We start from the raw sequence: 20016 nt of genomic DNA on the forward strand, positions 1-20016 counted from the left end.
TTACCTAGAAGTTTGAACAGAGGAAAGTTCAATGGGCTTCATACCACTGAGATAGCACTGCCTTTAAAAAATACATATAAATGAAGTTTCATCGAACCTTGAAAATCAGTGTTGTATGTTTGCAACTTTTTTCATAAAGAATGCCCAACCAGGATCCAGTGCCCAAGATTCTGGGGAAACCTTTTGAAACCTACTGAGTATTTGCAGTCAAAGTTTAATGGTTGCATAATCAAATGGGGTTCTATATAAATATATGAATAGTATTTGGCATCTCCTTACTCTTCCTTTCTTTTGTAAAATTTGGCCTATACAAACTAGGATTTTGTCAAACATCCTGTCAATACATCAGACTAGCCTCGCACCTAAAAATTGTTTCTATGTTTTACAAAAATATACTCTTAATTTTCACTACATCGCTTTCCACTGTTCCACTCATTAGTTGAAAAGTAAATTGAGCCACTGGTCTCTACTGGCAGCTCAATTTCGAGACAGTAGCAATTTGGGGATCTTCCCCAAACTGGTTACGTCTTCCTCACCATCACAGTATCTGCACTGCTTGCATTTCTTCCTGTTTTAACCCCACTTTTAGTGAAGTGTATATTTGAAATAAATGGCTCATGAGTGAATGACATCTCTCTATATCCTAAGATGTATTACAAAGGATTCCATGTCACATGTCTATAGTAATTCACTCATTCCTGTAATTTCTTCTTCCAGTAACCTCAATCTTTGTAATACAAAAGTTAACCTTCTGGGTTATTTTTGTTGGAGAATCTTCAGTTTGGTTTGCCTCTTGGTTGATCTGTTTTTCCCATCGGTGGATGCCTCCCCGTAATCACACACCTTTGCTTTTCATTTCCACAGATCAAGGGATCAACATTTACCGAAAACCACCCATCTACAAACAGCATGGTAAAACCCGCTTTCCTCCGCGTAGCTTTTAAGTAGCAACGTCAGCTGAACTCTTCACTGTCCTCTGAAAGGCTTACCTGCTGCTGCTTTTGAGAATCAAACTGGGGCGTCCAGTGTATTATGCCTTTGTGGTCTCCTATGATGCAAATATTGTGAAGTCGGTTTTCCTAGATAGAGAACACTTAGCTTGATTAGGAAACTCCTAGCTTATTTCTGAGCCCATCAAACCATGTATCATTACACTCATAGAGAAGGAAAGGTACGGTCACACAGTAATTCACAAACTCCCTAACAAGACTGTTTTGGGGGGGCCATCAAATAATTTAACCAACCTCTCTGATAATTTTGATGAGCTTGCAATTAGTTTAACTAATTAAAACTAGTGAAGGCTAGCTACCTAAAAATTAATTTGACCAAGGGAATTCCCTGGCGTTCCAGTGGTTAGGACTCTCTGCTTCCATTGCAGGGAGCACAGGTGCGATCTCTGGTCAGGGAACTAAGATACCGCAAGCTGTGTGGCCAAGAAAACATTAACTTGACCAAGCTTCCATCAGCCTGACTGTCCAGTTCCCCAGTTTCTGATGGAGCATGCAGATGTCTGCACCCTGTAGTAGAGGGGATGGGACTCATGCTGAGACAGAGGCCCTAGCCTTGATCCCAGCTCTTCACCTAAACGGTTCTGTGATATCAGAAACGTAACCTCTGTCCCTCAGTTTTCTCATCTGCAAAAACCAGTACATTAGGCCAGCTTGTCTCTGAAATTCCTGCAAGCTAAGAACCACTGATGTGGATTTATAATTGTGTTTTCCTTTTCTGGGAATATAGAATTTTTAAACCCAGGAAATCATATTACTCTTTGTAAATCACATTTCCCTCCAACATTATTAGGTCTCTATAGATTCAGCTGCTGTAAATCTTTGTGAATGGGTAGAAAGCCAAGCCTGGTCTCCAGGTGATTTCAGAAAATTATACACAAATTGTGCCTGGAAATTTGAAGGCTGCCTTTAGAATCCAGTTGACATTAATGAGTCCTAAAGGCTTAGGATGACATGAAAAGCAAATAGAGTTGAAAATGCAAAAAGGAAAAAAATTTCAGGCCAACATTCTAGGGGAAAAAGAATGTATGTATTGCAATGGTTCTAGAACTATGATTTTTTTTATCTGTGTTTTTTTTTTTTTGAGTTTACACCATGTGCTTGCTTTTTTAAGTTTCTTAACCTTGTTTTTGTTTGCTTTTTTTATGGTTTAATGTCTTCTCACCCACTCATTAACATGTGAATGTTTACTGACTTCACCAATTCTAATGCGTAAGTACTGTTTGAAGTCTGGCTTTAAAAATATATATATTTTTTAATTTAAGAATAAGATTCCCAGTTTGATTTATCAGTTTATAGAGACTTTTTTTAAAATACTAAAATCTCTAAGACCCTGCCTCTCCAAATAAAAATAATCAAATACTTAAGATTTAAAAAGATAGGATAATGTTAGGTTATTTATTTGGAAGGGATTAGTTTGCTTCTTTTTGTGAAATTGACTTTACTCTTTACTTTCTTTCAGTCTCTTGTAATTAAGAGTAGCACAACCAGAGCGGTACATCCCAAAGGACATTCTGCGAAAGAGCAATTCTCTGTGATAGAAATAGATGTCATACCAAAAACTGGTGTCTATGCCCTGTGCATTTGGAAAATGCTAGACTTAAATAAAGTACACTTCTTAGTCTTTAATATGCTAACACATATAGTCCTTCTTTAAGAAGAGGATATAGTGTGCAGTGTTTTCCAAGCTGATTTTATCTTTTATACTCATGAGGTTAGAAATTCAGGAAAAATACTGTTCCATGCCTGGCTGAGAATTTATCCCTTATTATTATGTAGGGCGACCTCAGTCAAGTTACTTAAGCAAATTGAGACCCAGAAAGTTACTTAAAAAATGTGGAATTGGAGATGAAAATTCAAAAAGTTACTTCCAGATTTAAAAATCTGTGAGCCCAGGGAGGGGGGCAAATTTTATTTATAGCATTATAAATATATTGTGGAATGTTTAGTAACATCCCAGGACAGCTTGCAGAATTAGCCAGAATCAGGGACTGACCATTTAACCTGGTTTGTTTTGCTCCACTTCTGTGATTCCATCTGGGGCTCTAAGCCAATGACTCCACCTATCAGCACAGCCATTAAGAACTCTGCGAACTCATGCTGCTCCTATTCTGGCTTTTGTGGTTTTAAAGCTGGATGACTCATTTGTATATGCAGCCCCTTGAACAAAACAGCGAGTGGGTATGGCAAACCCAAGTCTCAAGGCTAAATTCCTGCAAGCTGACAGTGGATTCTCCCGCTGCCACTTCACCTAGGAATCAAGGACACATATACAATAGGCAAGGATTGAAATGAACCGGACCAATATTTTTGTGGCTGAGAAGCCACAAAAATTCAAAGCCAACCAACTCTCCTACGATTAACACCTACAGTCAAGTGACAATGTCATGCTTTTCACTAACCTCTTTAATTTCAAATTAACTAGATTCAAATTTCTAATTGCTCTAGAATTGTCCAGTGGAACTTTCCGGGATGATGGAAATGTTCTATAACTATACTGTCCAATACAGTAGCCGCTAATCACGTGTAGGTATGGATCACATAAAATGTGGCTAGTGCCACTGAGGAACTGAATTTTAGTTTTATTAATCGTTTGTTTTATTTAATTGTGTTCATTTAAACGTGAATAGCCACGTGTGGCTCGAGCTAGTATTGGACAGCACAGCTCTGGAACAAGATTTTTCAGATGTAGAATGAAGCTTTGCTTCCGGCAGAACGTAAGGAGGATGAGTCGAGTTGTCACTAGGAACTGTTAGTGACGGGTGATGGATAACGGTGATAAACAGCTCTCTGGAGTTCACACTTTTTGCCAGAGCACGAGAAAACTATGTAAGAGGATTGTATACTGCCATGACCTTACAGACCGCTAGCTAAGCTGCCCCTGATTCCCATCCAGATGCAGCTGCCTTGGCAGCCCAGAGCAAGTCTTCAGAAGACATCATCAAGTTTTCCAAGTTCCCAGCAGCCCAGGCTCCAGACCCCAGCGAGATACCAAAGATTGAGACGGACCACTGGCCTGGTCCCCCCTCACTTGCCGCCATAGGTATGCAACGGTAGCAGCTAAGCCACACGGACAGATTGCTAGGAGATCTCAAGATGCAGTGCTTAAAAGTATGCAAGGACATGTGTCCTAGTGTAAAGACTTTTTAAGAAAAGTATGACCAAGAGTTAGAACAGTGAAAAGAACTAAGGTAGTGTTAACATGTGTGCAGAATGCTTCAAAAACCCAACCACCAGAGCCTTGTGCTAACCAAGCCCAGTGAGGTGCAGAACTGGTCTAAAACGGGTGTTTTGCGTGGACTCTCAGTTATTATTGTAAAGTCAGTAACTTTTTTTTTTTTTTTTTTTTTTTTTTTTGTGGTACGCGGGCCTCTCACCGTTGCAGCCTCTCCCGTTGCGGAGCACAGGCTCCGGACGCGCAGGCCCAGCGGCCATGGCTCACGGGCCCAGCCGCTCCGCGGCACGTGGGATCCTCCCAGACCAGGGCACGAACCCATGTCCCCCGCATCGGCAGGCGGACTCCCAACCACTGCACCACCAGGGAAGCCCCAGTAACTCTTTTGAACATAGTTGAATCAAAGCCTCCTACCTAGAACTTCATTCTATATAGTTAGAGCATAGTGGGTGGATTTACTGAGTGTCCACAGAAGTGTGACTTCTTTGAATTAAGTTTGTTTTAGATGATTTCTGGGTTGTAATTACGATTTTCTTAACAACCAATCTTAACACTGAAGCTCTTTCATTTTTCTTGCCTGATCACGTTCTGCATTACTAAGAAGGGCTGTTACAGAGTAGCAGGTGTTCTGGAATATTACTCATGTAAAGCTACATGATTTCACATCTGTCATTTCCATGACTTCTGTGCTAAAATGTCACATTGGAGCTGTTTCATTCTTTGCTTTGAACCACACATTTATGCTTTAGAACTGTCTGTGTGTTTACTGCTTTGTCATTAGTGAAATCACTTGGCCCTAAAAAATGGTATTAGCAAACTCAGAAGGTAGCACTGAAAATTTAGTGAGTCAGCTTTACAAAGATATGACTATCTTATCACATTTCTGTTGACAACCTAAAAGGCCTTCAATTTTCCAAAATTCCCAAATTTTCTTCATCCTGCTATTTTTTGCCAAGTTATTTTTGGAATAACTTTTACAGGCAATAGAAGTGGATTTTAAAGCAATTGATATCTATAGAAATAGTTGAAGGAAAAATCTATTATACCTCCTGGGTTCCTTATTCACAAGTATTCTATACGTTATGTTGACTTAAGATGTATCTAGTTCTTGAAAACTTATGTCTATTCATTTTTGTTCGTGTAGATTAAAGAGAGAAAATTCACGTTGATATTCATGATTTTAGAAACTAAGACTCAGTCGTCAGCTTTTTTTTTCTGCTGGTCCACATCCTTCAGGCAGTTCTTGGGGCCGCTGAGGTTCCTAGTTCAGTCGTGTTGCATAGCAGGGACATTAAACAGCTAAACTTTGGGGGAGAATTAACATTTTGTTGTTACCAACTGTCATCACTAAATAGTTCGGGGTTCCAAAATGAAGAAAGCTTCTGGTCCATTAATCCAACTGATCAAACCCTGAAGGTATTAGTTAGAGTTTATTTTGATTAGATTAGCAGGCTTTCCTATCTCTTCCCACAGCTAAATTAGTCCAAGCCACTTAGGAAAAGCGATAATTATCTTAATTTTCCAGACATCCAGACAGATTCCTCCTTTCCCCTCCATCTCCCCTTTTCCAGGAAGCTTAAAAATTGTACGTGATCTGCTCTATTATACTGAAATAAGTAACTTTTTAGCTGCATTAACCCTTTTTATTGGCCCATTAGTATAAAACCCTTTTGTGACCATTTTCTGAAAGATTAAGAGCAAGGAAACATTAGAGACCCATCTCTTCAAAGAAAAATAAAGCATGCTTCTTTTTTCTTTTTTTTAAAAAATATTTATTTATTTGGTTGCACTGGGTCTTAGTTGCAGCAGGTGGGCTCTTTAGTTGTGGCTTGAGAGCTTCTTAATTGTGGCTTGCTGCCTCCTTAGTTGTGACGCACGGGCTCCTTAGTTGTGGCATGCAAACTCTTAGTTGTGGCATGTATGTGGGATCTAGTTCCCTGACCAGGGATCGAACCTGGGCCCCCTGCATTGGGAGCGTGGAGTCTTAACCACTGAAGCATGCTTCTTAATGAATTTATTGGAGGTAGAAGACAGGGTGATGGTATGGTGACAAACCTAAATATTCAGAAAAAGAAAACAAGATTTTTAAATTCATCACAAGAGACTGTTTTACCTATTTGATGGTATCTAGATGAATCTGGCTTCCTCTCTATTTGAACAATGACCTCAGGGACATGAAAATAATAACCGTAGATGCCCCTCCCACCTACTATGGAAGCTCTGACAAGTGGCCAGTGGGATGACTTAGACCCAATCGTAATGGCAAACCAAGTTCTAATTGAGCAGATCAGATTGTTGGGAGGCATGCCTTACTGAATCACATTTTTGGACTGGCTTGTCGAATGGGGCCCTGTTGTCTCAAGAAACCAGCTGAACTGGTGGCAGGCTCTTTTTTCCCATGTGTTGTTCACGAATGTTGAAGACCACTGCTGACTCTGCCCGCCTGACACGTTGAGCACAGGTAGACTAGTCCCTTGAGCTCCCCTTGCTGTGGGGCTAACGTGAGAGGTTGTCTTTGCTGTGGACTTAGGAGCTGACATGAGACGCAGATCTAGTGGCAGAGAGGAAGACGACGAGGAACTGCTGAGACGCCGGCAGCTACAAGAGGAGCAATTAATGAAGGTTTGTCCTTAAACTACTTTGCTGCAGCCTTCACTTCGGTTCTGTCTTCTGTCGATCCATGTTACTGAATGATTGCTATGGGCGAGCCACCAAGATTAGCAGGGGGCACTCCCAGCCCTCAGGGGCTTACGGTCCAGTAGGAGAGACAAGATGGGCATCTAGTGACTGTAATAAGGCAGATACTTAGCGGGTTCTGGAAGAGGTGACCTGGAGGTCAGAGAGACACGGAATGTTTGGGCCTTTTCGAGGAGAGCGAGACTCTGTGTGGGGTGTGTGGGTGTGCGGTGCATGTGTTGAAAGGATGCTGAAAGGCCAGGTAAAGCCAGAGTGCACTCCGAGGTGGTACAACACCTTCCTTCCCTCACGCAGGCTCTGCTGAAGGGATTCCCTTGGGAAAGAGCCTTTCTCCAAGTCTTTCCTCAGGACTCATAGGACCTTGTGTGTGTATATCTGGGCCAAGAGAGAGGGGATAAAATGGACTGTCACTAAGACATCCTCATTGTACACTCCGTCTCTAGCTAGGCCCACAGCATCCCAGAAGGCCTGGGGTTGAGGGAGCCTAGACATGATCAACTCCTACCAGTAAGGGTCATTTTCCAAAGATACTTCATCATATGGGGAATGCACATGATACTAGTTATATAAGGATACAAAGTTACATTTATTATGTGTTCCCAGTTTTGTATATTATGTGCGTAGAAAACTACTGGATAGATGCAGATGAGAATGTAAATGGTGGTGTCTCTGAGTGGTGGATTATGGGTTCTTCTTTCCTTCTGGGTTTTCTAGAATCTGTACAATGAGCATGCATTATTTTTTCCCCTGTTTTTAAACAAATCAGTGTAATTTATCTTTAAAGGCTACTGTCCCCAGTCTTCCCTTCCCACATCAAAAATCTGTACATACTCACACATTGCCCTCCTGAGTCTACCTGCTGGTGCTTTGGGGGGAGGGCAAAGGAGGGAGAACACTCTTCTGATGTGGAGCCTGGTTTAGGGCAACAGAGCCTTGACATTGAAGGGACTATGGTGGGTTCAAGGTCCAAGACCTGGCTGACCTTTTGGGGAGCCACCAGGCTCTGGGACAATATGCCTCAGCCCTCTCCAGAGTCAGGAACTTCTTGCAGGATCTCCTAAAAAGAAACTGCAGTTCCCTAAAAGTAATTGCGGGCTTCGCTTTCGTTTTTCTTTTCTCTGTGAATAGCTCAACTCGGGCCTGGGCCAGTTGATACTGAAAGAAGAGATGGAGAAGGAGAGGGAGAGCCGGGAGAGGTCCTCCCTGGCCACCGGGCGCTATGATTCTTCCATCAACTCAGGTGAGCAGCAGACCCACCGCCTTCCCTGAGCCAGGAGCTGGCCACCTGCCTGCAAGGAGCCTATTTTGACGGTTCCAGGAGAGGCAGGGTGGTTTCTGGTGGAATCTACAGAGTGTTCTATAGGAAAGGAAATGTAAGAATCCTATGTCATGTCAACTTAGCTTAAGAGCCTGCCATGGCTCTTCCTTAAATGTATGTTTCCTTCCTGTTGGAAATAGGGGGAGCCCTTGGAGGATCTCAGGAACCAAGAGGGGTCAGTTCCCTTGTGCCGGGTCTACCTTCTAGAACATACATCTCAGAGGGAAGCGGCAAAAAGAAAATCCTCACAGAGAACAGAATGCTTTTTAGAACTTTGTTCTTTTTTTTGATTTGGTTGCCCTGTGGGCCATTAGTTCCCTAACCAGGGACTGAACGCATGCCCCCTGCGGTGGAAGCACAGAGTCTTAACCACTGGACCGCCAGGGAAGTCCAAGAACAGAACGCTTTTTAACTGTAGAGAGCATGAACAGTTTTTTCAAAGTATTATGACTTTAGTATATTCAATATAAGAGCTGAGGGCTAACAGTGCTGTTGTTGATACTTTTGAAAGAGATTACTTATATACTGGGCTGAAATAGTCTTTCGGTATATTTTCCCCTGCTTATACTTGTCATAAGCCTGTTCTCTTTTAACCCACAAGATATGTTCTCACATGTTGTGAACTAGTGCCTAATTTTCTCTCCTGAGGATTCCTTTAAACATGTGTTTAGTGCTTCCTCTGCAAACACTTCTGCTAAACATTATTTCATTTAATCTTCACGACATACCAATGAAGTAGATGGTATTATGAGTATTATCATCTTCCCCATTTTGTAGATCAGGAGACAAGTAAAGGGAAGTTTAAGTAACTTACCCGATGTCACATTGCTGATAACTACCAAAACTAAGGTTTAGGAGTCCAAGTATTATAACCCCAGAGCCTACACCCTTAACCGGAATGCCCTGCTACTTCTCATAGATGTGTCACTGGCATTAATCTTGGATTAGGTAGTTTAGTAATCTTTAGAGTTCCTTCCAATTCTGCAACTCTGTTGTATAAAAATAAACAGCACTGTATCTACATGGGTCAAGAAATGAAGACTTAACAAGATGGAATACGATGCCCGAAGATGCAGAGGTGTTAAGTTGCAGAGCCAAAACCCAAGCCCAGGTCTACTCCCTCCAAAGCCCAGCAGTTTATGAGGTGTCCACACTGTTGATCAATGGGATACCCTATCCCAAGCCTCCCAGGAGTCCACCTGTGGTTGACCAGTAGATCTTGGTAACGTAAGTGTAGGCCTCCAGATCAGTTATTGCTGCCGTACCAACTGGGGCTTGGGCCTGTGTATCCCAATAGCCCTGGGTTTAGATCATTGCTTAGATCTTTACAAGCTGAGCAGCCGTGGGCAAGATACTTACATTTCTATTAGCCCCTATTTCTTCTCCTGTAAAATGGAAATACTACCATCATTATTAGGATTGTGTTGAGGATTCAGAGATGCCAAGCACTTCTTCCTTCCCCATCCCTCCTCGAAAATTTCACTGCCCACCCATTCCCTGCATCACCCAAACATGGTGGCATTTTATGAACATTTGAGCCCAATATTTGGATTGTTTTTTTCTAAATCCTCTATTCTGTAGGGTAGAAGATACACTGCCGACTTCATGAAAGAATTGGACTTCGGGTTCCTAACAATTACTTTTTTTATCTTTCTCTTATTCAGCTTCACATGCTCTATCATCGAAAACCTCATCTCTCCCAGGCTATGGGAAAAACGGGCTTCACCGGGTGAGATTTCTCAGTTACTCGTTTCTGAGTCTCTTCCCTCTTGAGTCCTGGTGGAAGTGCTGATGTATTGTCTGAATACATCTGACAATATGATCTCAGTGTTGGATATAATGAAAATTGTAATCACCCTGCTCTCCTGGTAAATCACTTTGAGTTACAGGCAAAATAAGATATTTCTATTGAGAGAAAGAGGAACTGACTTTAGATAAAAGAATAGCCTGTATAAGCTTATGGGAAGACTAGATTAATTGTGTGCCCAATATTTCTACAGTCAAGCAAAAAGTAATTACCGGAGCCATTAGCTCTGCTGTAAAAAGATACAGGAAAGTTTGTTACAACCTCCCTCCCCACAAAGCATAGAACAAGTGTAACTGTGTAGCTGTGATGTGGAAAAATGTGTTTTTATTTATCAGCAAGAGATACTTGCTTGCCAAGGACCTGCTGAGCAGTAGCATAGGATATACCACAAAACACAGGTATTTCATAGAAGAAGAACTACGTAGGAAAAATAATAGGGGTCCAGGAATTCGGCTTGGGAGGAATTCTCAGGATTTTGTAAATCCCATCTTCCTTTTCGCCTGACTCCAGAATGAGTACCGTGGAGCAGATTTGCTAATGGTGTGTTTTTCTTCATTTCAGCCTGTTTCTACAGACTTTGCTCAGTACAGCAGCTATGGGGATGTCAGCGGGGGAGTGCGAGGTGAGGCCCCTGTGGCCGGGTGTTGGCTGACCAAGGGGAAGAGGGGCTGTGCTGTCACAGGCATGTTAGCTGGGCTCAGGCTGTGTCACATCCTACGGTCAGATCACATCTGTCCTCTGAGCCATCAGGGCATGTATTAAAATCCCAGAGGGTCTCTCCTGATGTGAGACCACAAGAAGCGAGTTTGTAGGAGGGAATTCATTGCTCCTACTATGTACCGAGCACTAATTAGATCCCTGGAAGTACCGTGAAGCAAGACAGGGGCCTACCTTCAAAATGCATGTGGCTACAGATGAACTGGGGTGCAAGGCAGAAACAGAGACACAGATGTAGAGAACAAATGTATGGACACCAAGGGGGGAAAGCGGGGGGCAGGGCTGGGATGAACTGGGAGATTGGGATTGACATGTATACACTAATATGTATAAAATAGGTAACTAATAAAAAGTGCATGTGACAGAGACAGAGAGAGAGAAACTCTGTGAGATAAATGCTACGCTCGGAGATGCAGAGAGAAGGGAGAAACACCTTCAGGGTGTCAGCTTCCACAAGAAAGGGTGTTTAAACTGATAACTAAAACCAGAGCGGGCATCTTCCAGCTTCAGGGAGCAGCCAGGCAGTGTGCGCAGAGACCCGGAGCCAGGAGAGCATGGCTTGTTGGGGGATGTTTGGAGAATTGCAATAGGTTATAATCTCTGTTGATGTTTCCCTGTTTTAATATGGGCTTGCCCTTCTGAGATTTTCTTTTTCTTTCCTTTCCAGACTACCAGGTATGGAACACTGTCTTTCCCAAGTTGGCCACACCAGCAAAACAGCCTTTTCACAATCCAGACATGTTCTGCTGCTCCAGGGAAGGGTTTCTGTTGAGAAGACCCTGACTTTAGTTGATCCGTCTAATCTTTAGTCCACAGATGTGAGGAGCCATGAGCAGCACGCATGCCTGGTGCCCGGGTCAAGCTGGTCCTGCAGGCCTGCATGAGCCACACCAGGTGTCCGAGGACCCTCTTGCTCTGCCTTTGGAGAGTCCTCTCTGGGGTGGAAGTGGACCTGCATCAAGGGTCCACACACATACAGTTGCTTTTTCTTTTAGTTATAACCACTCACTCCTTGAGGCCCTCCCCTCCTCTGTGTGGTCACAGATGAAAAGAAACCCCTGTCTTGGCCAATAGGAAAGAGCTGGTGTGGTACCATTGCTTTTTTCCTGGAACCTAAACCTTGTAAAATGATAATGGAGAATGAGAAAAGGGGAAAAATGCAAAGAAAGCTAAGATTAGAATTAAAACAAACAAACAAACATAGACCTGGCAATTCTTTGACGTACCATATACTTTAACACGTGCAGCCTACATTCAGGGATTAGTCAGTAGTTATTAAGCCAAAATCTTTCATCAGCTGGAGTATAAAAGCAGCATTCCCACTATCCCTGCTTTTATTTAACAAGGAGCTCATTTTGAAAAATCCATGGTAATTAAGGTGACACATCTCTAAAATGGCCGTGAAGATTTGAGACCCAAACAGGGAGGTCTAGGAGCCCACAGAGCTCTCCCTCAGCTCCCCATGCTGCCATGGGCCACTCCTGAAACCTGCATTTCTGCTGCAGACCCTCCCAGATGGCCACATGCCTGGAATGAGGATGGACCGGGGTGTCTCCATGCCTAACATGTTGGAACCAAAGGCAAGTGTGGCTCTTTTTCTCTTTCCTCTCACATGGGATGAAACTGACACATAACCCTGAAAAGATTTGATTTTGTATCTTTTTCACCATCTTCAGGGTTGAGACCCACTTGGCTCTAGCCCAGTGCATTAGGCAGGGTGTGTCATAAAGCATCTTTCCACTCTGTGGGTTTTGTCACACCGAGTCAGCAGGTTTAAGCCCTCGCTGGGTCTGGTGCTGTGTGTTCCCAGTGAAGTACCAGCACTTCTCTCCTGTGACCTCGGTGTGTACTTGGCCCCTGCCATGAGCATGGCAAAGCCTGCTCCACGTGGAGCAGCTGCAGCGCCCTCCGGATAGGGTGACCAACACATCCTAGCTTACCCAAGACCTTCCTGGTTTTAGCACCGGAAGTCTTGCATCCTGGGATCCTCCTTAGTCCCAAGCAAACTGGGATGATTGGTTGCCCCAGCTCCAGAACATCCTGTGACTCCAAGGGTATCCAAGAGCTGTGCTCCTTGGTGACTATAACTGGGGCTTATTTCAATACGTCATCTACCAAAACGCTGCTTCTGGGACTGGATTCATGAGCTGGACATGGAACGAGATTTTTTAACCCTACAAATGTGTACTGCCTTGTAAAACATAAACCTCTAATTTCAATTCTCTTCCAATTTTTACCTTCATCCCCAATACATAGTAAGTTGTATTCTTTTACTCAGCAGCGCCCTCCAGAGGCACAGTGCCACATGAGACACTTGTGGGTATTGGGAATGTATAGGAACCTGCTCCTGTCTGCTGGAGACTTGAGTGAGGAACACCCATCACTCTAATACTCTAACCATAGTGTCTTAGAAGCTCTATCTTGGGAGTCTTAGATTTTAGGTAGCTTCTGCTTGTTGATAAAATGGACAGCGGTGGGAATATTTCCCTGGCAGTCCAGTGGTTAGGGCTCCGCACTTCCACTGCAGGGGGCACGGGTTTGATCCCTAGTTGATCTAAGATGCCACATGGCCAAAAAAAATAAAAATAAAAACATGGACAGCAATATTCTAGGTGTTTTTCTTTGCTTCTCAGATATTTCCATATGAAATGCTGATGGTGACCAACAGAGGGCGCAGCAAAATCCTAAGAGACGTGGACAGAACCAGGCTAGAGGTAAAAAAAAACAACAAGCAAACAAACAAACTTGTCCCAACTGCATATTCCTGTGCATTTTCCACAACTTCCCCCTAAGAAATGTTCCAGTTAAGGCAAAAAGAAAAAAAGGATCAACCTAGGTTAAACTAAGCTAACTTGGAGGAAAACCCAAATTTGTATTTAAGAGATGAGCATAAAAATGTATGGTAAAGTTCAGAAGAACAACCCAGGAGATGCAGTATGATTTTAGTCATTTTCTCTGGAGATTTGGCGTTGCCCTAATTTATGGCTGGGGATGTGGAATGGAGTCTCCATCACTCTTCAGATACCCCCAAATCCTTATCTTTCTCTGAGCCTGGGTTGAGTTTGTGGAGATTGGGGAGGGAGTGTTCACTAAAGAGGTGTGTACTGGGCAAGTTTCTCCCTTGGCTGTTTCCACATTCCTTGTCGAAGGGTTCGCTGGGTACACATACCCAAGGCCTCCTTAGATGTGGAAGACTGATCTTTGTACTTTTCCATCTGAATGGTTTTAATTAAGGAAAACTCTGGCTGCTAATCTCATAAAGAATCATTAATTTTCTCTGACAAAAAGCAGTACATCTGTATGTGAGGTCAGGCTGGCACAGAGAATAAAGGCTCCACTATCCTAAGAGAACCTTACTAGGCGGACAAGAGATTGAAGTTCTTGGTCTCCTCAGAAGACCAAACATCCCACTGCTGAGCCAGGAAAAAGCCCCAGGGATGCCAAAGGACCACTCTGGAAGCCTCTCTCTGGCTTCCTTATTGCTCTGGTCCATTTTCCCTGCATCTCCTCAGCGTCCCAAGGACCTGAAGTGGAGTCACCTCCAGGATAATGACTCATCTTACCGTGCCCCATCGCCATTCAATGTTATCAACAATCATCATTAATACTCCACCAGCTCTTTTCTTTGGTAGGAAGGGTGCCTCACCTGGCCTGGCCAGGTAAGGAACCACTGGGTCCAGTGCCTGCTAAGAAGCCTCAGAGATAAACTCCTCTTCCATCATTCTGCCTTTTGCTCTTCAAAACAATTACTTATAAACTGGAGAGCAACTCTCAAGGTCATCCATGTGGCCATCAGGACTGACCACTGTTCTCTTCTCCCATCACAGCGCCACTTAGCCCCAGAAGTGTTTCGGGAAATCTTTGGAATGTCCATCCAGGATTTTGACAAGTTACCTCTTTGGAGACGCAACGACATGAAGAAAAAAGCAAAACTCTTCTGAGTACCACACATAGACAGCAATTAGAAAAAGGACTGACCATGGCGGTGACACATAGGATGTTGTAGTGAGCCCCAAACTTGATTGGAGACTTTGCAAACTACTGTCCCTCAGCAACAAAAGGGAAAATCTGATTAAAACACCCATGAGCCAAATGATGGGCCAGCCCGTGGCAACATTCGCCCAGAAGCAGTGGGGTAGAAATGTCTGTGTTCCCACCCTCGACAGTAGTGTTCACGTGTGACCTTTTTCCATCACCTTATGTGCACAGCAGGAGCTACTTTTGTTTTCTTTCAACTGTTATTCAATAATAGTGTGACTGTATGGGTAAGAGCCAGCAAGTGCCCTTAGGATGCCGCATGGACAAAAGCAGTTGTAATAATTCCAAAGTACGAGTATATTTATTATGTAGCGCCGCGGCTGAGAAGGAAGAGCCCGAGGGATAGATCCACGTGGCAGCAGCCTTTGCCCTCCCTTTCCTCACTGGCCTCCTGCAGCCCTGCCTGGGCTTCAGCAGGAGGGAAAGCAGAATCGGGGCCCCCGGCAGCTCTGTTTCAATAGCCACCAAAGTCATTTTTAACATGGCTCCTTGTCCCCTACTGTTTGCTAGGACCTGATTGGCAAATTACTTAGCCTATTATTATTTTTTTTGCGGTACGCGGGCCTCTCACCGTTGTGGCCTCTTCCGTTGCGGAGCACAGGCTCCGGACGTGCAGGCTCAGCGGCCATGGCTCACGGGCCCAGCCGTTCCGCAGCATGTGGGATCTTCCCGGACCTGGGCACGAACCCGTGTCCCCTGCATCGGCAGGCGGACTCTCAACCACTGCGTCACCAGGGAAGCCCACTTAGCCTATTATTAAAAAGAAAAAAGAATTAAGAGAAAGAGAGGAAAAAGGAGTGAATGAAAATTCTCCTTAAACCCTTTTCTACTTCAGAAAGCGTGCTCCTCTGCACCAAGGACAGGAGATGTCTCAGCCCCGCAGCCCTCCACTCTTACAAAGAAAGGAAAGGGGGATTGTCTCCAGATTGGCCCAGTTGTATGCTGTTAGGTGAGTTTTGTCCAAAGGCCACAGCAGTCTTGATCAAAAACAAAAGTTCTGTCTCCTCTCAATGCAAGTTCTCCCACCCAGCAACCTCTGCTCTCTATCTGGCATTCTCTAAATCACATCAAGCCCTGGCTGATTTTGGTTTTTTTAAGGTCTTTTCAGTAGTAGGCTAAGGAAAGGCATGTTTTTCTCTTTGAAATCTCTGCAACTCCAAGGTAGATTGCCTCAGAATGATTTAATTTGGTCTTTTGAGCTTTCTTTCTTGCCTAGGTCTGTGAACTTCCTGGTTTGCATGTGTGCGTTTATGTGTTTTCACTCACCCAGGGCAGTTTGGTGTGTCTGCATGTGCTTTTAAATTTCATTCCTGCTCGAATGTTTGTCCCACTGTGCTGCAGCTCCTCAGGGACATTTGCACAGGTGCACATGACTCAAAGGTCAAGAGTGAGGCTAACTGCATCCCTGCCACCAGGTCCCCTGTGGAAGGGTGTTGGTGGTTAGAAGCCAGCATATTCCATGTAGCTCAAGTCAGCGTCAGACCGAAGACCGCAGACCTAGGATCAGACTGTGTGTAGACAGCAGAACATATCACCGGAGTCCTCAAACTCAGTAACACAACATTCACATTGGAGCCGAAGATTACCCCAAAACTTGCATTTAAGACCCCACCATGGTTCCTGAAAGCCTCTGGCTGAGACTCAGACAGGACGTGACTCACATGTAGGAGGTTGTCACATCTATTCTCATGCTTTGGGGCTCTGTTTAAGAATTTAAACTCTATGTTAAAGCCAAAGAAGAAAACATCTGAATTCACCTGCATATGCCACTAATAATAAAAGCTCAGAAATTCTTCCTGCTGGCACCGAGTATTAGAATGAGTTAGTAGCTGACACCAGTGGTAAAAAGCAAGTAGAATATTCTTTCTGATCTTGTACTGCAGACCTAACTTGTGACACGCTCTAGCAGCCGGGTGCTGTAGTGAATACTGCAATTGCTTTATAGTATTCTGTGTTTCCCAAGGGAATCTAAACCTGCCTGACCTTTGCTAGACATTCAATGTTTGAGGACTCTTCTCACAAATACGTGTGTGTGTGTGTGTGTGTGTGTTGGACCTACTAACATATTTAGCAAATGGCTCTGATGAGGTAGATGTGAGGAGACCAGCTCCTCCTTGGACTGAAGGCAGACTGCAGCCCACAGTTTCGCCCCTTCATCTATCCGTTGCCTCTTGCTTCATTCAGTACATCCGCTGTCCCACCTTCTGTGACCTCTCCTGCATGGGTAGCCTGGGCACAACGCCTGTGTGTCCTAATCCTTGCTTCGCTCTGGCAAAGTGTGAGGGGTGAGGACCGTGGTGTAGTCCCAGTGTTCCCCTGCCACGACCAATAACAAGGATGGCCAAACGTAGCCGAGGTTTCGGCTGGAGGAGAGGTTTTTTTTTCATTGGCTAATGAGTTATAATCCACGTACTTGCAGATTAAATGTCAGTGTAAGAAAAATGGCGATGATAGTTAAAGAACTGAGCCCTAAATTTGCCGCCACTAATGAAACTTTACTTTTCTTGTAACTTTTGAATTCAGTTTTGCATCCATCTTGGCGGGGTCGGGGGTGGGAAATAGCTTCTTTCCATATCAAGTGTATGAGCTAATTTAAACTACACCGTGCAAAAATGCCTTGCCAGAACATGCCAGTAGCCTCCTGGCTGCAAGCAGAGCGGTGCTGTGCTCTAGGGAAGGGGGCACTGGGAACGCAGAGTGGGCTTCCCAACCCCACTCCCCAGCAGAAGGCTCCAGCCACGGGCGCGGGTCACAGGGCAACCTGATTCTTCCAACTGCCAAACTGAATCAGTGGGGCTACAGCGCCCTATGTGTTTCGTTGAACTGGGCTCAGCATGCGTGTCCCGAAAATGTCCAGGTCACTGCACAGGAAATCAGTGTTCTCTGCTTGAACGCTGCCCCGCATAAAAAAATTCCAGTGGTTAACACAGTCAAATTAAGGAGGATTGCTTACTCTAGGACAGGAAGTATACACATGGTAAGCTTCCTTAGTGCATACATAAAGGGCTACATTTTTGATCAGTGGGCTTACTAGTGATTCTTGAAGCATAGGCTGATTGCATGAAGAGGCCTCTATGATGACCTGAAAGTCAGTGCTTCCTTTAAAGTTGCTTCCAAAACAGCCAGGATACCATTTAGTCTTCTGGTGTGATTTATGTTGAGATATAAAGAGCGTTGGGAAACCTGTCCAGCTCGCTAGGTATCTACATTTTGGTTTGGGTTCATTATGAAATGTTCTTACTGTGACTCCTTCAATAACAAAAGATAAACTGCCTGGTCCCTGAAACCTTGAACAGAAAAGCTAGAGACAATGGGGAATAAGGTGCAAAGGAAAAAAAAAGTAGTTTCTATCTGTCATGTCCTCTAGTCTCCCCAGTTCTCCCCAACTTCCCATTCTGTGTTGCCAAGCTGAGTTTCCTCTTCCGAGGTGAGGCTGGAACAATGCTCTTTTCAACTCCTATCCCCTCCATCTGGTGATGTCAGTCAACTCCACTTGGAAAAGTCTTGCTAGAAATGTTCCTAAAACTTTCCTCTAATTTCTTTACACTTTAAAGCAAACACCTTTTTCTAAAGAATTGCTTCTTAGATGATTATACAGTATATATATCTATGCTTTTGCAAGTTTAAAAATTCAAATGAACCACTTTTGACTAGGTAGGTCTTTCTAAAAACACTCTCTAAAGCAAACTTGATGTTAGCGTTCTCTTGCATGTTGAAGGGGCAGGGGACCCTCCAGGCTGTGGGCTCCCAGAGCCCTCTTTCTGACTGTCAGGAAAGATGGTGGAAGGAAGATGAACTCTGTGCCATCAGCCCTTCTGCATCCTCTGCAGCAGGCTCAGTTTTTACAAATCACCTCATCTGTATTTCCGGTCACTGTTTAATCTACTTCCGAGGCCAGCCTTGATTTTATCTGGCTTGTAAAATCATTTTCCTTTTTATAAAACAAGTGTTTGTCAGGATGCCCTAAAACTCACTCATTAGTACTCCCTTTTGAAGAACGTTCTATCCAGAAAAAGAGATCATTTCAGGCTTGAGGTTCGTAATGACACCTTATAGTGGCGATGCGTGTTAAGGGAACTACCCAATTATGTTGTAATGAAAGAAGGAGAAACTTTGACTTCGGCGTTTTAAAAAATCACTGTCTTTCTATTTGCTGTCTAGGGAGTAGTGGGGAGATGGTGACTGACACGCTTTGCATATGGATCTGTGTATTTCTCATTTGGGGCAAGTTTCATTTCTGGCAAACTCAAAAGGAAAGGGGGAGGTGGTCAGTTTAAGCTGAAAAACTTTCTAAACAATATATGTGTACACAGCAAAATTAAACCCAATCTTTTCTGATGCTTAGTGTAATTGAGTGGCGATTGTTATCATTAAATAAAATTCTTCCCAAAAGAGTATCTCCCAAGAGTGACGATGCCATGAGTCGCTTTCTGAGCCCGTTTGCCAAAGGTAGAGGAAAAGACTGCATCCACTAACATTCAGAAAGGCAATGAGCCACTTAGTGACTGTATATGTGTATGTTTCTTTACCCTACGGAAGAGAAGACGAATGTCTGCAGGATTGGTGTTCTTTTGGGGTGTTATGTACAGACCTGTCCCGTGATAAACGTGTGGTTTCTGTGAGTTGCTGACAGTCCTGCATCGAAGCTTTTGCAGTTCTTTCCTTTTTAAGTTGGGTTTAATGGAATTTTTTTTCAAGTGTTGGAAGGCATACTGTTCTTCCTGCCTCCCCTCCCCTTCCAGAAATAAGAAAGCAAATATTTGGAAGAAATGCTGCTTAAAAGATGTATCATGTCCCCCGTGAAAGTGAGTGGATATCGGTCGGCATCCTGAATGCCACGTGCCAGTGTGCAGAGGTGGGATGGCCCTGGGCCTGCGTTACTGTGCTTGGGACACCCAACGCGCTCCACACTCTTGTTGAAATCAACACCTGCCGCCCCTCTGCCGCTGTCCTGCCTCACTGTTGTCCTCACAACTCAGTGAATAAAGTGTGTGCTTTATGCGTAACTGCCTCCACACCGGGTTTCCTTTCTGGTTTCCCCTGCTCCCTTTCAAGGTCTGTCCCATTTGAAAAAGTGCCAGCCCAACTTCTAAAGACAAAAACAAAATCAAAGTCCTGGGAATGCACTTTTATCACGTAGGAAGGCAGGTTAGAGGGGAAAATGCATCAGGTAGCAGCGGTATATTCCAGAACTGTTTGCCCAGTGACCCAGACCATATTGACCAAGTGAACTAAAGAAACAATTTAATAGAGCTGT

General features: G+C 43.9%; 1 protein-coding gene across 9 annotated transcripts in view; it reads left to right on the plus strand.

The window, feature by feature from the left end:
* The window catches only part of ABLIM1 (actin binding LIM protein 1), a 319098-nt gene extending 299333 nt beyond the window's left edge, over positions 1-19765 (plus strand). For 3 of the 9 annotated variants that reach the window (XM_070043879.1, XM_070043881.1, XM_030839441.2), the window contains 10 exons: positions 865-912; positions 3910-4050; positions 6713-6804; positions 8008-8119; positions 9862-9926; positions 10566-10626; positions 11389-11396; positions 12227-12301; positions 13355-13435; positions 14549-19765. In XM_070043879.1, the coding sequence (XP_069899980.1) occupies positions 865-912; positions 3910-4050; positions 6713-6804; positions 8008-8119; positions 9862-9926; positions 10566-10626; positions 11389-11396; positions 12227-12301; positions 13355-13435; positions 14549-14662 (797 nt within the window). In that variant the 3' untranslated portion in view covers positions 14663-19765. Of the gene's footprint in view, positions 1-864; positions 913-3903; positions 4051-6712; positions 6805-8007; positions 8120-9861; positions 9927-10565; positions 10627-11388; positions 12302-13354; positions 13436-14548 lie in introns of those variants that run through there. The other 6 variants (XM_060286294.2, XM_070043880.1, XM_070043882.1 and 3 more) reach the window with 3 other exon arrangements.
* The last annotated feature ends 251 nt before the right edge of the window (positions 19766-20016 follow it).

This window comes from Globicephala melas, chromosome 16 (assembly GCF_963455315.2).
Source record: "Globicephala melas chromosome 16, mGloMel1.2, whole genome shotgun sequence".
In the NCBI taxonomy this organism is placed as follows: Eukaryota; Metazoa; Chordata; class Mammalia; order Artiodactyla; family Delphinidae; genus Globicephala; species Globicephala melas.